The sequence below is a fragment of the Miniopterus schreibersii genome (genome assembly GCF_964146895.1).
Source record: "Miniopterus schreibersii genome assembly, chromosome: 1".
Taxonomy (NCBI): Eukaryota; Metazoa; Chordata; class Mammalia; order Chiroptera; family Miniopteridae; genus Miniopterus; species Miniopterus schreibersii.
Window position 1 is genome coordinate 35,676,074 of NC_138101.1, and position 16,306 is coordinate 35,692,379.

The following is a 16,306-nucleotide window of genomic DNA, read 5'->3' on the forward strand; positions in this document are numbered from 1 at the left end:
ATATCTGCATCTTAGTTCAACTCCTTAATTTCTATGTACTATACATATTACTTACTGTACCACTGGGTGGCGGGGTCGTCTAGAGCTCTCTTTCGTGTCATATATATATGGGACCCGCAAATAAAAGAGGAGGTACACTAACAGAGGTCCTGTGTATTCAGCCAAAAATATCTGAAAATAAGAAGATGATATAGATTAAAAAATACATTTTTTAGATGTTAAACTTTATTATACCTGAAATAAGAAAGTGATTTAGCTTAAACAATAAGTTTTTATAGATGTTATTAGGTTTGCTTATGACCGTAGGCATATCTACAGACAGACTACTGCGTGAATTGGTGAAATGGGCAGGTGGACATGTTGCTTTGTTTTTGTTTTTTTAAGAATTAGACTAGGTGCTGATATAAATAACAAGAAATCTTCCTCGAAAGAAATAGCCAAGAGATAGGGGGGCAAATATAAAAAGTTAACTTAAACCTAATAAATAAACATTAAACCTAATATAATGATTTCTTCATAAATAGTACACACAGTTTTTATTTGAATAACCAAACTATTATAAATGTATTTCCTCATGTCTCCCAGCCACATGCACACATTCTCCATCTTCTGTGGGAACTGTCCTCCCTGGTCACTGAGTAGCGTGAGCTACTGTGCCCATCTTGTGTTTTTGGGGGGGTAGGGGTGGGGTTGCTTTTCAGTCTTTTTTATGGCAGAATAATGCGGAACTCAATTTTTTTAACACTGATTCTAGTTGAAATAATTCAGTCCTCTCTTTTGGGAGTTTTAGATTTTAATTCTAATGAGTCTAGGGGGTAGACATTAAAGGGTTACCCTCTGATTTCTGGAGCTGAGGGGCAACCATATATGTGGAAAGAAATATCTCATCTACAGAGAGACAATCAGAAGATTTGGAAAGATTATTGGAAAAAAGACCACGTTACTGCAAAAGATTATTCATCTGCATGCTTTCTGATAGTTTTTAAATCTGCTAACTGCTCACTATTGGGTTTGGTTTTTATGCTAAAACCAGATTAAAATTACCCTCTGGAATTTTCAGCCAGAAAAGGGAAAGTAATTTACCTCCGTACATTCATGGAGAAAAAATACATGCATGACAATGATAAATTTGACTGCCATTACTACCTTGTCCTTGCCAATTTTCATTATTTTCCAAGAAAGAAAACTTACACATGTGTATAGGTATGTGGTTAGAATATATGATATATATGTAGGTTATGTGTATATATATATGTGTGCGCATACATATATGTAATTATATATGTATATATGCACACACATATAACTATTTATATATGTTGGTTTCTTTAGTTATAATTCTTCCTTTTAACAATATTTATCATCTCAAAACCCAAGGAAGACTTGACAGGAGGGTAATAACAATGTAACATCTGGGGTCCCTGGCAGGATAGCTCAGTTGGTTAGAGAATTGTCCTAATACTCCAAGGTTGCCAGTTCCATTCCTGTCAGGGCACATACCAGCATCAACCAATGGATGCATAAATAAATGGAACAACAAATTGATGTTTCTTTCTCTCTAAAATCAATAAATAAAAAATGTCAAATAATGTAACACTTGAGAAATTCAGTATATAAGCAACTTTTTTACTAAAAGATAATATTAATTCAGGGCACACAACCTGCCTGATTATTCAGATATGAAGAAAAATGTTTACAACTTTTGAATGTCCACTCAGAGAGTCTAGTTAATATTCTAAAATAATGAGGAAAGTGATTGTTTATTACAACAAAAAGTTTAAAATAGTTATTTCAACTCTATCTGATCTAGTCCAATCAAATTTGAGTAAATTCTTTGTTACTACGCCAGATATGAAAAATGTTGGGAACAGCAGTCAACCTGGACCAAATGTCACTCTTTATTAAATTAATAAAAATGCCATCACAATATGAAGTTTCTTTGGACCAGAGGAAATTAAATTACAATCTTCTCTTCATCTACTAAAAATAAATTGACAGAGACTACCAGATTATAATAATATGTTCTAGGAAGCCCAATATTTTATCAAAAATATTGTCATGCTGAAACAGGGAGGCTAAAACAGTACTGAAGAATGAAGAATAGATTCTGACCTTAACACACTTAAAAATGATAAGAAATAACTTTTGGAGAACGAATCCTTCAACAACAACAAAAAAGAAGTCTATTTGGGCACAAATAGAAAGAAGGGGAGATATTTTAATAAATGTGAAATGTAACCAGAAAATAGTTTCAGAATAAATAAAAAGAAGGACCAGATAGACAAATATTAATGACAGCCTTCTGAAAAAGCAATTGTTCTTTCTCTACAAAAGGAAAGAAAAACCCAAACCAAAATAACCAGCAAATATACCAGCTTAGTCCAAGCAAGTCAAACAAAGTTAGGGACTAGGAACTCCATTATAATCCAAAAATTTATCAGACTTTCTATAATCAAAATAAGCAGATACACTTGCTTTTTACTTTGAAGATCTTTACTACTTCTAAATTGCAATTTATTTCCAATGTTGGTTTACTTCCATGCTTCCCTCTTATGGAAGTTCTCTGTATTAAACGAATGTCTTGCTTTAAAGGTAAAATTTACTACTTCTACTAGGCAAACTAGGTCATTGTGATTTTTTTGGAACTTCTGTGGAATATTCAATTCACTATATGTCTAAATTGAAAAAGGAAGTGGGCAATAAGCCCACTTTTAGAAAACAAAGAATTAAAACATGTCACTGCAATTGCAATTCACTAGAACCCTTGTGTTTAGACTGTGCTTGATGCATTCTGTCTTCTTTTAAAAATCTTTTTAATTATTAGATGCTAGCTTTACCTATTTTCTAAAATTGCAATTGGTAGTGGATAACAAAATGAATTTCACATTTTACAGTTATTGAAAATTACCAATAAAAATAAAGTAATGCCAACTTAACCTTCTAAAGATAGGAGAGCTGCTAGCTAAAAATATAAGAGCATTTCCCAATAGTAAGATCACTTTGTACTCAGTGAGTACTGTTGAAGCTACTGTGATAGTAGAAGTGTTTTTTTGTTTGTTCATTTGTTTAATTTAACTGTTATATGAATAATATACAATGGAGGATTTTTTTCCAGATTATTCAAACAAACCATCCTAATGGGATCAGTGAGCAAAATTGAGCAAAATATTTTTTTAGGCTTCAAAGAGCTACTAAGTCATTGAAAAATTAGAACGTTAAGAGTTTTTAAACAGAGCTTTAGAGTAGTAATTGACCTGGGATATGACGACTAGTAATAGCCTGATAACAACACTAAATCTTTTGAGGGTGCCTGAGAATGCAAGAAATAAAAGTTGTTTCTTGTTATCTTTCAAAGGTAGAGGTGACCTTACATAATCTACAGAATTGGGGTTAGGGCATAGAAGAGTTACACCCTGGGAATGAAGATGAAGAAGAAATAGGTCTATCTTTACAGGCACAGAAGCTCAGCCTGAATCACTGATTGGGTTGAAATGACCTGGACCCAATAGTGCCATTAGTCCGTTTGTAGGATGATAAATTATCTTTGAAGGAAGATAACATTATTCTAAGCCTCATGCTATCTTTAATCTTTTTCACAAATTTTCCTGCACTAAGGCTGAAATATGCAGATATATAAGGAGTGTAGATATTGTGACCAAAACCAAGAAAAACAGCAGACATTCAGAATAGATGAACTGAAGATTCACCTAACAGAATTATCAGAGACACACTTACAAAAAAATTGTCTTTTATATGTTTAAAAAAATAAAAGACAAGGTTGAGAATTTTAGCAGATATTTGAAAACCATGAAACAAGAAGTATGGAAATGTAATATGAGCCCCAGAAGGACAGTGGAAATAGAGTAATAAAAGAAAGACCCACTATGATGATGCTTTTATTTTAGGATTGCATGTTAATATTTTATAAATATACAAGAATGTTTTGTGTGGTAAAATATTGCTTTTATTGCATAATTTAGTTAATATAAATGGGTGTGATTGCAATGTAATGTGTATATTTTTAGCACTTAATAGGACTGACTCATTTGGAGGAAAAAGGTGTGTGAACCATAGGATTGATTTAAAAATATCTAGTCTATTTCCAGAGTCCTCTTTGTCACCTAAATGACTTTCCTCTCAAGCTATAATTTTCTAGTACCATATTCATACAATTCCACCTTAGCAATTTTTCTCCTCAGTGCTTATCCAAAAGATGCAGTTGGGGTTTCTAAGGAACTCAGTTAATGCCGCTTACTCTGACACATCTTCTGTAGACAGAATTCCCTTTTCATTATAAATGTAGACAAAGACTGAATATTTTAACATTTGGAGATCAAAATCTGCTTGTCTAAAATCTCTTTTAGCAAAGGTCTGTAGATATCACATTTAAGTATGAAACCCTTTGCTTACAATGTCTGCATCACTAGGTTGTTTTGTAAACGTTAAGATACACTTCACAAAGATTCAGAATATTCTAAACTCAGTTTTTAGTGCAACAAATTAATATGAGAGAGCTCAACAAACTCTGGAAACTAAAGCAACTATTTAACAAAGACAAACAAACAAACTATATATATATATATATATACAGGAAGATTATATATGTTAAAGGAAAAATTGTTAGAAAAGTAGAGAATGTGACAATATTTCAATGAATGAATGGAAATTTGAATTTTCTCTCTTTGAGAATTAAATAATAATGCATAAAATATCTCTTGTTTTGTAACAATTTTAAAAATTGATTGCTGTTATATAAAGGGAAAACTCAAAGCAATGTAGATGATAATTTTGATTGCTAATGCCTGCAAAAAGGAAAGCCACTATGAATAGAAATTATTAAAAGTGTAACCACATCACAGATATATAATGGGATACAATCAGAAAAAAAATTTTTTTAAAGTCTAAACAATATAAATAAATTGTATTTAACTGAAAAGTAGAATGATTGCACTATTATTTGTATACTGATGTCAAAACTATTTATTAGATGAAACATTTCATTGCCTGTTTCTGCAGGTCACACAGCATTTCTTGCTACTGAGTGCGTTTCACACTCTTCAACGGCTCATAACTTGTGAACTGGTGACAAGTATGTTCTGTTTCTTAGCCCTCCACATCTTTTAATGGAGTCTTCATTCTTTTAATGCCATTGGAGTCAATCACCAAGTAGAGCCAAAGCAACACCCTCCTCCCAGCCCAAAGAAGTCTTACTACTTTACTCTTAGTTTCTAAAATGTCTCCCCCTGTTAGAACACTTCTATTGCATATTTCGTCTCCCTTTTTTCCAGTGTCCAAAGGTTCTTTGTCACCACCAGACTCCTAGAAGGAAAGCTGAAGAAATACCATTAAAGTGACAAGGCACAGGAGGAGCCAAAATGAGGTCATCAGTCACTGGAGAGACTGACATATAGAAAGAAATTCATCTTCCTTCTTTCAACTGTTTCTTCTTCCATTTCTCTGATTCTTGAATGGAATTTTAGCCACTGATCACAGTAAAAAAGGGACAGTTTGAAATACCCTTTGGTACAAAGTTTTGTTTCACCATAAATTATTTAAGAGAAATGTTTCACATCAGCAAATATTTCACATCAAAATTTGAGGCACATATATTTCATGTTAAATTAATACTTACTGTAGTCCAACTGACCTGCCGGCCTAGGTCTGTAAAATAAAGTGTGACAATGGAGGAGTCTGCAACACTTTGAATGGTTATGTAGTCCTTCAAAAAAGGCCCACCTTAAATAATAAGAAAATATTATTTTAATATAATTTCAAGGCATAATGATAAATAAATTTTAATGAGGAACCAATAAAATCTAAGATAAATTTTACATAGAAATTGTGATGTACAATAAATTTTTGAAGTAAAATAAACTGTCAATATACCCATTTTATAAAATATATCTAGGAAATTTTCAAATACACAGTGGTTTCCCAGTGCTATCTCAGCGTAGACTACCAATAGCTAATATCTTACTGTGTTCTAAGAAAATGTAATATTAGATAATGTCATACTCAAATATGATACAAGGTACTCTTATAGTATAATTTGGGGTGTCAGTACATATACATCTCAACTGTTCTCTAAATAGTTTTATTATAGAATAAATTAATTGGGGTAAAGTTATTTCAGTGGTTATTGCAAAGCACCAGGGGAGAGGCAGGGGTTGCTTTTTAAAAGACCACTGTGATACTGTGGAAAATGGGAAGAGAAGAAACAAGGAGATTATTCAGGAGGCACTTAGAATTTGTCAAGAGGTGAATGACTTTTGTTTGGATTAAAGTCACAGTGATGGAAATGTTAAAAATTCATCAGTTACAGATATATTTTGGATATAGAGTCAGTTGAACTTGAGAAGAGAGGATTCAGTGAGATAAAAGCTGATCTTATATCTTTGGCATGATCACTTAGGTGCATTGCAACCTCATTAACTGACATGAAGAAGTCTGAGGAAGGAGCAGGGTTTGTGGGTGACAATATTTCAGTTGGGGTACACCAGGTGTGTGGTAGCCATCAGACATTTAAGAGAGAGCTGTCAAGTAGGTAGTTGGGTAGATGTGTCCATAAGTACATGAAGATCATTAAAATTTAAACCCATGGAACTTGTTATTATTTATGTATTCATTTTAAAAAGAAGACAATGGAAACAAAGTTAGAGCTTTCTCACACTCCAGAATTTTGAAGTAGTTAGAGAAATATGCAGCAAAGATTACTGAGCAGAAGATCTAGCCACACTGTGTCTTCAAACTAATGAATTAGTGTTATTTTAAGCTGCTAAATTTGTGGTAATTTGTTGCACAACAATAAGAAGCTAATGAAACATGGATCAAGGTAAAGACTTTGATATCCAAATGGTCAATGATGTCATTGTGACAATCATGTATAACAACATTAAATGTTAATAGGGACAAAAAATTCTGATGGCTTTTTACCGCATGAAAGTGCACTAACAACATCTTTCCAACATGTACCTATTGACACCTTTGGGGAGTCAATTAGTTTCTACTCTTTTATCACCCTTGCTAACTTTAAAGTACAGAGCACTGGCATTATATTTTAAAATGTGGCTCCATCAAGATGATATGTGAATAACACAATCTGACAGAATCCAGTCATGTCATGAATTATACCATTCTTAGACTCTGTTATCAGGGACCTCTGTCTTTGGTCTTCCATGCCTATGTCCTGTTCCAAAGGGAGAGGAAAATGTAGGGCCAAGAGAACATGTCTAATGTGAGCCCATGCCATTACTTCCTGTGTCACACTTCAGTCATTTAAGGCCTTGAATTTTCTGCATAATTAACTCAAGCAATACATCTTCCTTGGGTATTTCCTCTCAAGAATGAGCCAGATATGCTAAGCCTAGGGGTTTGTCAAGGCTGTTGTATAATGGGTGTAGATGGTTGGAGCAGATATATAAAGAGAAGGGCCAGCTCTACCCATACTCCATCTTTATATTGTAGAAAGCCAATGATTCTAAGAATCAGGAACCCAACCCCCTACTTCCAGGACATTATGAAGTCCTGGTAACTAATCAAGGTGGGAAGAGACAACACATTTGAGTTGCCAGTTGGTATGACAGATTTGTTGCATTCATGGCTGCAATTCTTCACAATTTTCATATCATACCACTTACAATATGACTTTTAGTTCCCCCTAATAAGAATTGGTGTCTATTTCCTCACTCCTTAATATGGGCTAGCCTAGTGACTTGCATTAGCAAACAGGATGCAGGGCAAGGGATCAGATGCCAGTTCCAACCCTGGCCTCAGGAATTCTTGAGTATTTGTGTTCATTTGTTTATATCCCTGATTCCACCATGAGAGCAAGCTCATAATATTCTTCTGAAGCATGAGAGACTACAGAGGAGTGGTTGCAGCTGTGACTATCCTAGAACAGAGAGAAGTGGTTGTAGTTGTGACTATCCTCAACAGTCAGTCCCCAACAGTTCACCAACTTATTACAGCTGCATGAGTAGGCCAAGCCAAGTAAGGGCAATTCCATCCAGCCAAATTCAGCAGAACCATTGAGCTCAATAAATGTTTGTTGTTTTTCGCATAAAAATCAATGCTTGCAATTTTATTTATGTTTTTGTGATGACTTTTTGTGTGAGAAAACTGTAAAAGACTAAATTCACATGAGGTCATTGTTTGTAGTGCAATCATTCTGGCAAATATATTCTGGTAGTAAGTATTTGTAAATATTCAGGCCTTGAATAATTTTGCTGTTAAGTCTTTTTGTCTTAATATTATAAGTGCATTTATAGTTGTAACTATGATTGTTAAAGCATCTACCATGTGCAAATCATTACAGTGTTTTATGAACACAATCTTACAAAAAAATATGTTAGGTTCTTTATCAGTTCCACTTTACAAAAGAAGACCCTGTAGATATGTAAGTAGAGGGTCAGGTTTAAAATTCTGAGTTACCCCAAATAAACTCTCCTTTGCACCAGTCTGCTTATCTCACTAAATTAATTGACTCTTCTTTTTAAATATGTCATCGCATTCCTATGCAAGGATACTTGGCTGTATTTCGTTCAGATCACACACTGGTACAGTCAATAAGGTAAGTAAATGTGAGGGGAAAGTAAAAATTCACATTTACCAGAAAGTTTGAACTAACAGAAGTTCCCCAATCCCTTACAGTGTCCTTCAGATTGAAATTACATTTGACATTGATGTCTGTGACATTCTCAGCATCTTCTTTATATGAGTCAAGTCCAAAAAATATAGCTATTTCATTTTCTGTTATTTCATAATCTATGTGTTGAAAGGTATTTATGTGCTTTGCACACATTAAGCCCTGCAGAGACAAAAATAAACAAGACAATGATTTGTCTCTTTTAAACTCTACCCAGATGAGAATTCATCTTGAAATTCTGAACTTGGAAGAATTTGAGACCATCAAGAAAATGTGACTCTAAGAATGCCATGAATTTCTGTGTTTTCAACATAGAGGTCTCAGACAAAGATGGGATGTATAAGATAACAATGAGAGCAATTACATATTAGAGAGATACAAGAAAATCATCCTTTGTTATATGTGAATGTGTTATCTGAAAGATTATAGTCTGAATATTTAAAAAGCACCACAAAAGTACAGTTCACCATTGTATGGAAAACTTTAAAGGTTGAAATTTCTTAGTAGATGCCTCTTGTTACTATTATGGACTTTGACTAAGTATTCCTCTAAAATTTACATTCTACCCACAACATTTATTGAACAATTCCAATTTCAAGGTCAAGCTGATCCAATGTCAATAACAATGATTCTTAGCAGGACTCATTTTTAAGTATATCTTTTTATAAATTTTCTGAACAGGGAGAATAGGAATAAAAACAAGGCTTAATAATGGACATAATAATTCTTCCTGTAATTCATTTGTTTCTGTTCTTTCTTACCTCACTTATCCTGCTTTAGTATAGCAAAAAGTTGGGGAGAGGAAGAGAGAGAAAGGTAACCTAGATTCCTGAGAATATATTAGAAAGCAGAAGCATGAAGGAGCAGATCAGTAAAAGCTTTTAGAGACAGAAAGATGTTAGTTCAGATCCTGCCTCTAATATGCACAGACAGTGAAGGGCAAAAATTATCTCTTTGAGAGTAAAGTTCTTCATTCATAAAAGTGGAGCATTCACACTCATTGGAAGGGTCACATGCAATAATGTATTCATGGCATTTACGACAGTGCTTCCATTTAATAAGTGATAACTATTAGCCATTGGTGACAGAAAAGGGATTCCAAATTAAATAAATAGGTAAGTGAAAGTTGGTTCTTACCACATTCTAGCTGCAGGCCAACTCGGGAAGGGTACCACTTAGGATCTATTCAATGAAAAATAACATTTACTGTCAGCACAATGTAAACACATTTTAAAATTTAGAAGTTTTCATTGGAAGACAGATTAGATCTTAGGAAGTGAATACAATGATTATCCAGTGTCCAAAATGGAGCTAGTGGTTACCCTTGGCAGGGTGTAAAGAAGCAGCGGGGGATAGTTCTGAAAGAAAGCAAGATGGGAGCTTAAGGGGTGGTAATTTTCTGCTTTTCAACCTGGAGACTGGTTATGTAGATGCAGTCAATCTGTGGACATCTACCAAGGAATGTGGCCTATGTCTGACTTATGCTCTTTATGAGACTTATTCTTTAGTGAAAAGCTTAAACATCTTCATTTAAAACGGGGATCGTTCAGTTGGTTGGAGCATCATCCCATACACCAAAAAGATTGCAGATTCGATTCCTGGTCAGGACGCATGCTTAGGTTGTGGGTTCGATTCCCATTTGGGCCTGTATGGGAGTTTCTCTCTCACATCTCACATTGATATTTCTCTCTCTCTCTCTCTCAAAACTCAATGAACATATTATCAGGTAAGGAAATAAAGCAAAACTGGAGGACTTTGATCTCATGTAAGATGTATTTAATATTGCATGTGAAAGTAGGTTATTGTCTCTCTATTAACATTATGGGCATATTGATTACAGTAGAAACATCACTTTCGTATCTCCTATTTATACTACCATTAGGAATAAATAGATTACTAAAGAATTTTATCTGGATAAGAAAATCAAAACATCTTCATTATATACTGCCATAATAAAAATGTTGGCTCACAATTACCAGAATATAACTATTTTCTTTTAAAAGAAATCCTATGTTAAAGTCCCTATTGAAAATTTAATCTTGACTGTGAGCTCCACTTTTAAGCAAAGAAACTTGATAAATAGTAAATTAAGAGTATTGTCAAAGGAATATTTCACAATTATTTTATTTTCAAGACTACTTTTTAAAGTGTCAGTAAGAGTGATGATAATGTGACATAACTAGACTATTGCAATCAATTCTCTCTAAATTTACTGCAAAAAGACAATGTATACATATACATTCTAATGAAAAAAAAATAACTCATAAGTCAAAAATTCTAATCATGAGTTAAAAGCTATTTAGGATTATATATAAACAAAACTTAGTAATAGCATGGCAAATGAGGACGGCATAAATATCTAACTCTGTCATTTGATTTTTTTAAATTAGAAAATATGCAGATAAAGGTAGGTCATTTTTCTTTTGTTTTTATATTTACTAATACAATCATTATTTATATAGCCATTTGTTGTCCTGAAATGTAAGCTAACATTATTTGTTGAAAAATATTTTAAAATAGCCACTTTATTACTCATAATGAAAATCTGCTTCCCAAGAAGGTATGATGCAAATGAATGCAATAGAGTCTTCTACAGTTTTAATTGAGTTTCCAACCTTGGGTATTGGAAAAAATACAAAGCTTATGAGAATCTATTTATATTAGACAAATAGTCATCGAGCACCTGTGATTAGTGTACATAAGTTGTCATATTATGACCATTCTAATAATCTTCATGTAAGACATCACTTTCGATAGTGCTTTATGATGCCGTTAATGGTGGAAATGTCAGTGCAAAACTAACTATCATTCTAAGCAAATATGTGTGTCAGTGAGCTACATGAGTGACTATTGGCAGAATCCACAATGACGGTGAATCAGAGAACTTAGAAGCTCTAAACACCTTCAGGAAAATCCATGTCCTTCCAAGCCTTTCAACATGGATAAACTATAAAACTACTTATGAAATGCACTTGGCATTTATAGTTTGTGATCTTTGAACATTTGTGCTAGTAAGGAAGAGTTACTAACTGCTTATGTAAGCCTTTAGATTAGTTTCATTTACCTTTTATCCCCTCAGTTTCCTTTTAAAAGAACAAAACATACATTTTCTGAAATGCTCTGTACTTACTGGAATGAGGTAGCATAGGCTAGAAGAATGGCAGGAAAAAAGACAATTTATCAAGGTTAAAGGACATAGGTTACAAAATGACTTTTAGCATGCATGAATAATCTAGAAGATTATTTATAATGCCGAGTATATTGAACTTGAGTAACTGGCTCAGAGCTGAATTATGATTATGTAGTAGGTATAATGCATTGTCCAGGATCTTAAATTATCTAAGATGCTGAACTTGATTTGTGTAACTCTTATCATATTTTAGCCAAGTTTTAGGGTTTTTTTCTTGATAAATGGAAGTGGTCATATCATTATGTAATAACATAGGTAATTCAAATGTATTTATTTTAATAAGGTGGCATTTTCCAAACTGCTGGCTGTGACCCATTAGTAAATTTAAAAGTGTAATCAGTGTGTTATTCTCAGCATTATATAAAGGAAAGGAAGGGGAGGGGAGGGGAGGGGAGGGGAGGGGAGGGGAGGGCAGGGCAGGGCAGGGCAGGGCAGGGCAGGGAAGGGAAGGGAAGGGAAGGGAAGGGAAGGGAAGGGAAGGGAAGGGAAGGGAAGGGAAGGGAAGGGAAGGGAAGGGAAGGGAAGGGAAGGGAAAGGGAATGAGAATAGTTTAGAGTAGAAATGGATTGGCATAGCATTGGATGCAACATATTAGAATAAATTCTAGATAGATTAAAGTATTGTTTCTTTAACGTTTGTTTCAATATTGAGTTTTTATAAGACTAATATTCTGAATCAGAGTAAAAAACATTTTAACTCCATAGGTCTAAAATATATATATATATTTTAAATTTATGAAAGCTATTTATTATAGAGCTTTTACATAAAAATTACCATCAGTGATCGAATTAAATTCTGTACGATAAAACATATTTGAAGGATTTAAATATTTTACTTCTTCAAAAATATCTTTTTAAAATTTTGAATGATTAAGAAAGAGGGCAATGATATAAATGATATCGGATTTAAATCATCTAAAAGATTTTATAAGCCAGATTCACTCAAGTACATAGGCCAGATGCCTGTCCTTATTTTCTTTTAACCTGAGCATATTAATTACTATCATTTTGTTTATGATTAGAGTTTCTTCTATAAGAAATTGGCCAACAGTATAAATTTTAACTGCAATGCACAACTTGTATTTTCAAAGATCCAATTTTAGAAATAATAAAAGTTGGCAGTAGACAAGTGAAATATTTTATTCTTGACTTACTGGTGGCATGCATTTGATCTTTGCATATATGCAGATATAAAGCCAATTAATAATCAAAACATCCAGACTAAAGCTTACAAAGATTAAGTTATTTAGTGTGGCATATAATTTGTATGATAATAATTATTATTGATAGTTCTTGATTACAGATGACATTAAATACTTAACTGAAACCTATGCTTCATATTATTGCTGAAAAAAGAGACATCTAGAAGAAAAATAGTGGAGACATTTTCAGAAATGATTAGTGTCCTTGATTACCTAAAACCTTGAATTCCTCACTTAAGACTCTAGGTGAAACTTGCCCACTGACCTCTACTTTTTCTTGATATCACCAATCTACTAGGAAGGAGAAGTTCTAAGAGCAGTTATGAGTCAGTTATGAAGATAGTCATGTGGATATAAAGTGGAGCATGGGAAATATAGTCAGTAATATTGTAATAACTATGTGTTGTGTCAGATGTGTCCTGGGACTTACTGAGTTGATCAATTCATAAGTTATATAAATGTCTAATCACTATGTTGTACACATGAAACTAATATAATATTGTATGTCACCTGTAATTGGAAAAAATTGAACAAAAGACACTACTTAATTTATGTGATGGAATATTCATAGTGAACCATGGAGAAAGAAAATGGTGACCAATTTTTATTGTTTACATCCTGAGCTGACTGTGGCTGGTATGGTGAGATGGGATGAACAATAAATAGAAACAGAATATAGTTCTGAGAGGAATGCTATGCAGAGCTGGCTCTGTTCAAATTTAGTGGAAGAAAGATAAAACTATGTTCTATACATTTCTACACAGCTTAGTTCAGTTCCTCAAGATTCCAGAACTCCATGTAGGAGATAAGCGAAATGGAGTGTCTTTCAATGAAAACGTAAATTAAAGGCATTATTAGTTAGACCACCAAATCTTACACCCAGTAGAGCCTTCTATTAGTAGATGAACATCTAAAGGATCAACTTGGAGAAAAACAAATTGATTCCACACTTAATAGGTGAGATAAACTAAACAATACTGAGCAAAGAAACTTGTGGGTATGTGGATAATTCTATATAAAATAATAATGAATATAATAATGATGATTTGTATTCATATATGAGAATAAATAAGATGCTGGACAACAGTAATGTACACTGGAAGGTGTTTGGATTTAAAGTATTCTGAATACCTTGTGTCTGGAGGAAGAAAATAGAAAGAGTGATTAATCTTAGATTTTTGATAAAATGATTTTTAAATAGTTTTATTAATAACATACTTCAATGAAGCCAAACTTTTCTGAATAACTTCCATCTCTTATCCTTGTTTTGGCATCCAAAGATGTATACAACTTTCTCCTTCCCTGTCAGATAAAAGCTTGCTCCCATGGGAAGTTGCCGTGTGTACAAAGCAAAATTAAAGGGACAGGAAGCGTTCGCCAGGGAACGGAATTGTGAAGAGGAACGTGAAGGCCTGACAGAGTGCTGTGCACTTGCATTATCACTTCGCTTATATTGCCCTGTTACACTGTTTCCAAATGTTAAAAGCCTAAAAGTCTGAACAAAAAGGAAACATGAATTCTGTTTCCTTTTTTATAAGAAATAAGCATCAAGTATTATTATACGAAACTCTGCCTTGATGTACTAACATACCTGCTGCTGACTTAGTATTGCTGAATCGGTTGTTTTATTTCTTAGAAATGATTCACTTGTTACATTACTTCACTGGAACTAAATGAACCATTTCATTCTCTGTTAACCGTTTCTTTGCAGGCTTATGAGTGCCACCTAGATAATTAAGTGATCAAGTTAAAATGGAATCAAGAAAGCTGGTAAGATATGATACGTATGATAGTGTTTATGCATCTGAAAAATAAGAGAACCATCTCCAATACCATACCCAACAATGACGACAAAAAGTTTTAACACTCAAACCACCACCAACCAACATGTATAATTTTGCTGACCTCGGAAAGAAAATCTAGAGTCTACAGTCATGAAATACGCAGACAAGAAAGACAAAGTGCTATTACACTGTATAATCAGCACCTGCAAAGCAAGACTTCTGTAGGAAAACAGACACAGTTCTAAAATTGGGAAATTTAAAAGCTGTATGGACAGATATTTAAAACTATAATATAAAAAGTATGAAAGTAAGAGGCATAAAGTGACAAGCCAATTCCACAAATGAATTTAGTAAGATGCAAGGGGCAAAGCAATAACGTGGGACAAGAAAGAGCACATGCAGAGGACAGCAAACCACTTCTCCTCTTCACTGGCCTAAGTTTGTAATCAGTTTGTTCACTTCGTTGCCAACCGTAGTTCTAGGGAACTTCCAGGATTGATCATAATGCCCACATTACCGTTTTCATTAGACACGATTAGCTGTCCCAGTTTCTCAGAGCATCCATCATCACAGCACACTTCCTCCCGCAGAACACACACCCGCATGCACACGCGGTATGAGAACATTATGAGGACCTCGTATGCCATAAGGAGCTTGAGCTTGGTATTGGAGGTAGCAGGGAGGTAGGGATAGGATACAGAGCAGGTCCAAATACGAGAAAATGTATTGAACAGAAGACTGGTATAGGTATCTAGATTAAAAATTTCAAATATTTGAACTGTGGTTGTGAGATCTCAGAAATACCAATGTCATATAATTGGTAATTTTTTAAATAGTAGTCATTTTCTTAATAGTCAGAGACCCCTTTCAAGCAATGACATTATGACATACAATCTAAGAGTTTTAATAAATATACTTATAATATGGCTATCTACACACATACCTACACAGCCACGTGTATATATACACATATACAATCAGTTGTGCTTATAACTGAGATATTTCATTTGTTCTGGGATTAGACAAGTTTATATTAATTTGCCATTCCCCAAGTCCAGTAGCTTCAAATACAAAACAAAACGCCTAGGGTGACTATGGTTTCTCATTATCACAGTAATTTAAGTACTGATAAATCCACAAACAGTTTCCAGGGGAGGCAGATGAACAGTTCAGAAGTTGAAAACCTTCCACATGAACCTGAGGGCATTTTAATGGCACTTTTACACTGCAAGATAATTTATTATGAAATACATTTTCCTATTTATTTTCCCAAGAATTACTTCATTTCAATTTTCATCAATTCTTAGAATTTGGAAAAGAAACTTGAATGTTTTCACATTGAATCTATTCCCCCAGCTTTGTGTGTCAAATTCTAATGAATCCCTGCAGAGGTGTCTGGAAGATATATAAGATATTGAGATGCCATGTGTTGCATATGAGACTATATCAAACTAAAAAGCTTTTGCACAGCAAAAGAAAATAGCCTC

General features: G+C 33.7%; 1 protein-coding gene across 3 annotated transcripts in view; it reads right to left on the minus strand.

The window, feature by feature from the left end:
* TECRL (trans-2,3-enoyl-CoA reductase like) overlaps window positions 1–16,306 on the minus strand; it is a 62,716-nt gene that overhangs the window by 14,480 nt on the left and 31,930 nt on the right. Inside the window, exons 3-5 of one of the 3 annotated variants that reach the window (XM_081142133.1) lie at window positions 9,782–9,826; window positions 5,633–5,736; window positions 56–171 (exon numbers count right to left, since the gene is read on the minus strand). In XM_081142133.1, coding sequence (XP_080998259.1) covers window positions 56–171; window positions 5,633–5,736; window positions 9,782–9,826 — 265 coding nt within the window. The remainder of the gene's footprint in view (window positions 1–55; window positions 172–5,632; window positions 5,737–9,781; window positions 9,827–16,306) is intronic. The other 2 variants (XM_081142134.1, XM_081142135.1) reach the window with 2 other exon arrangements.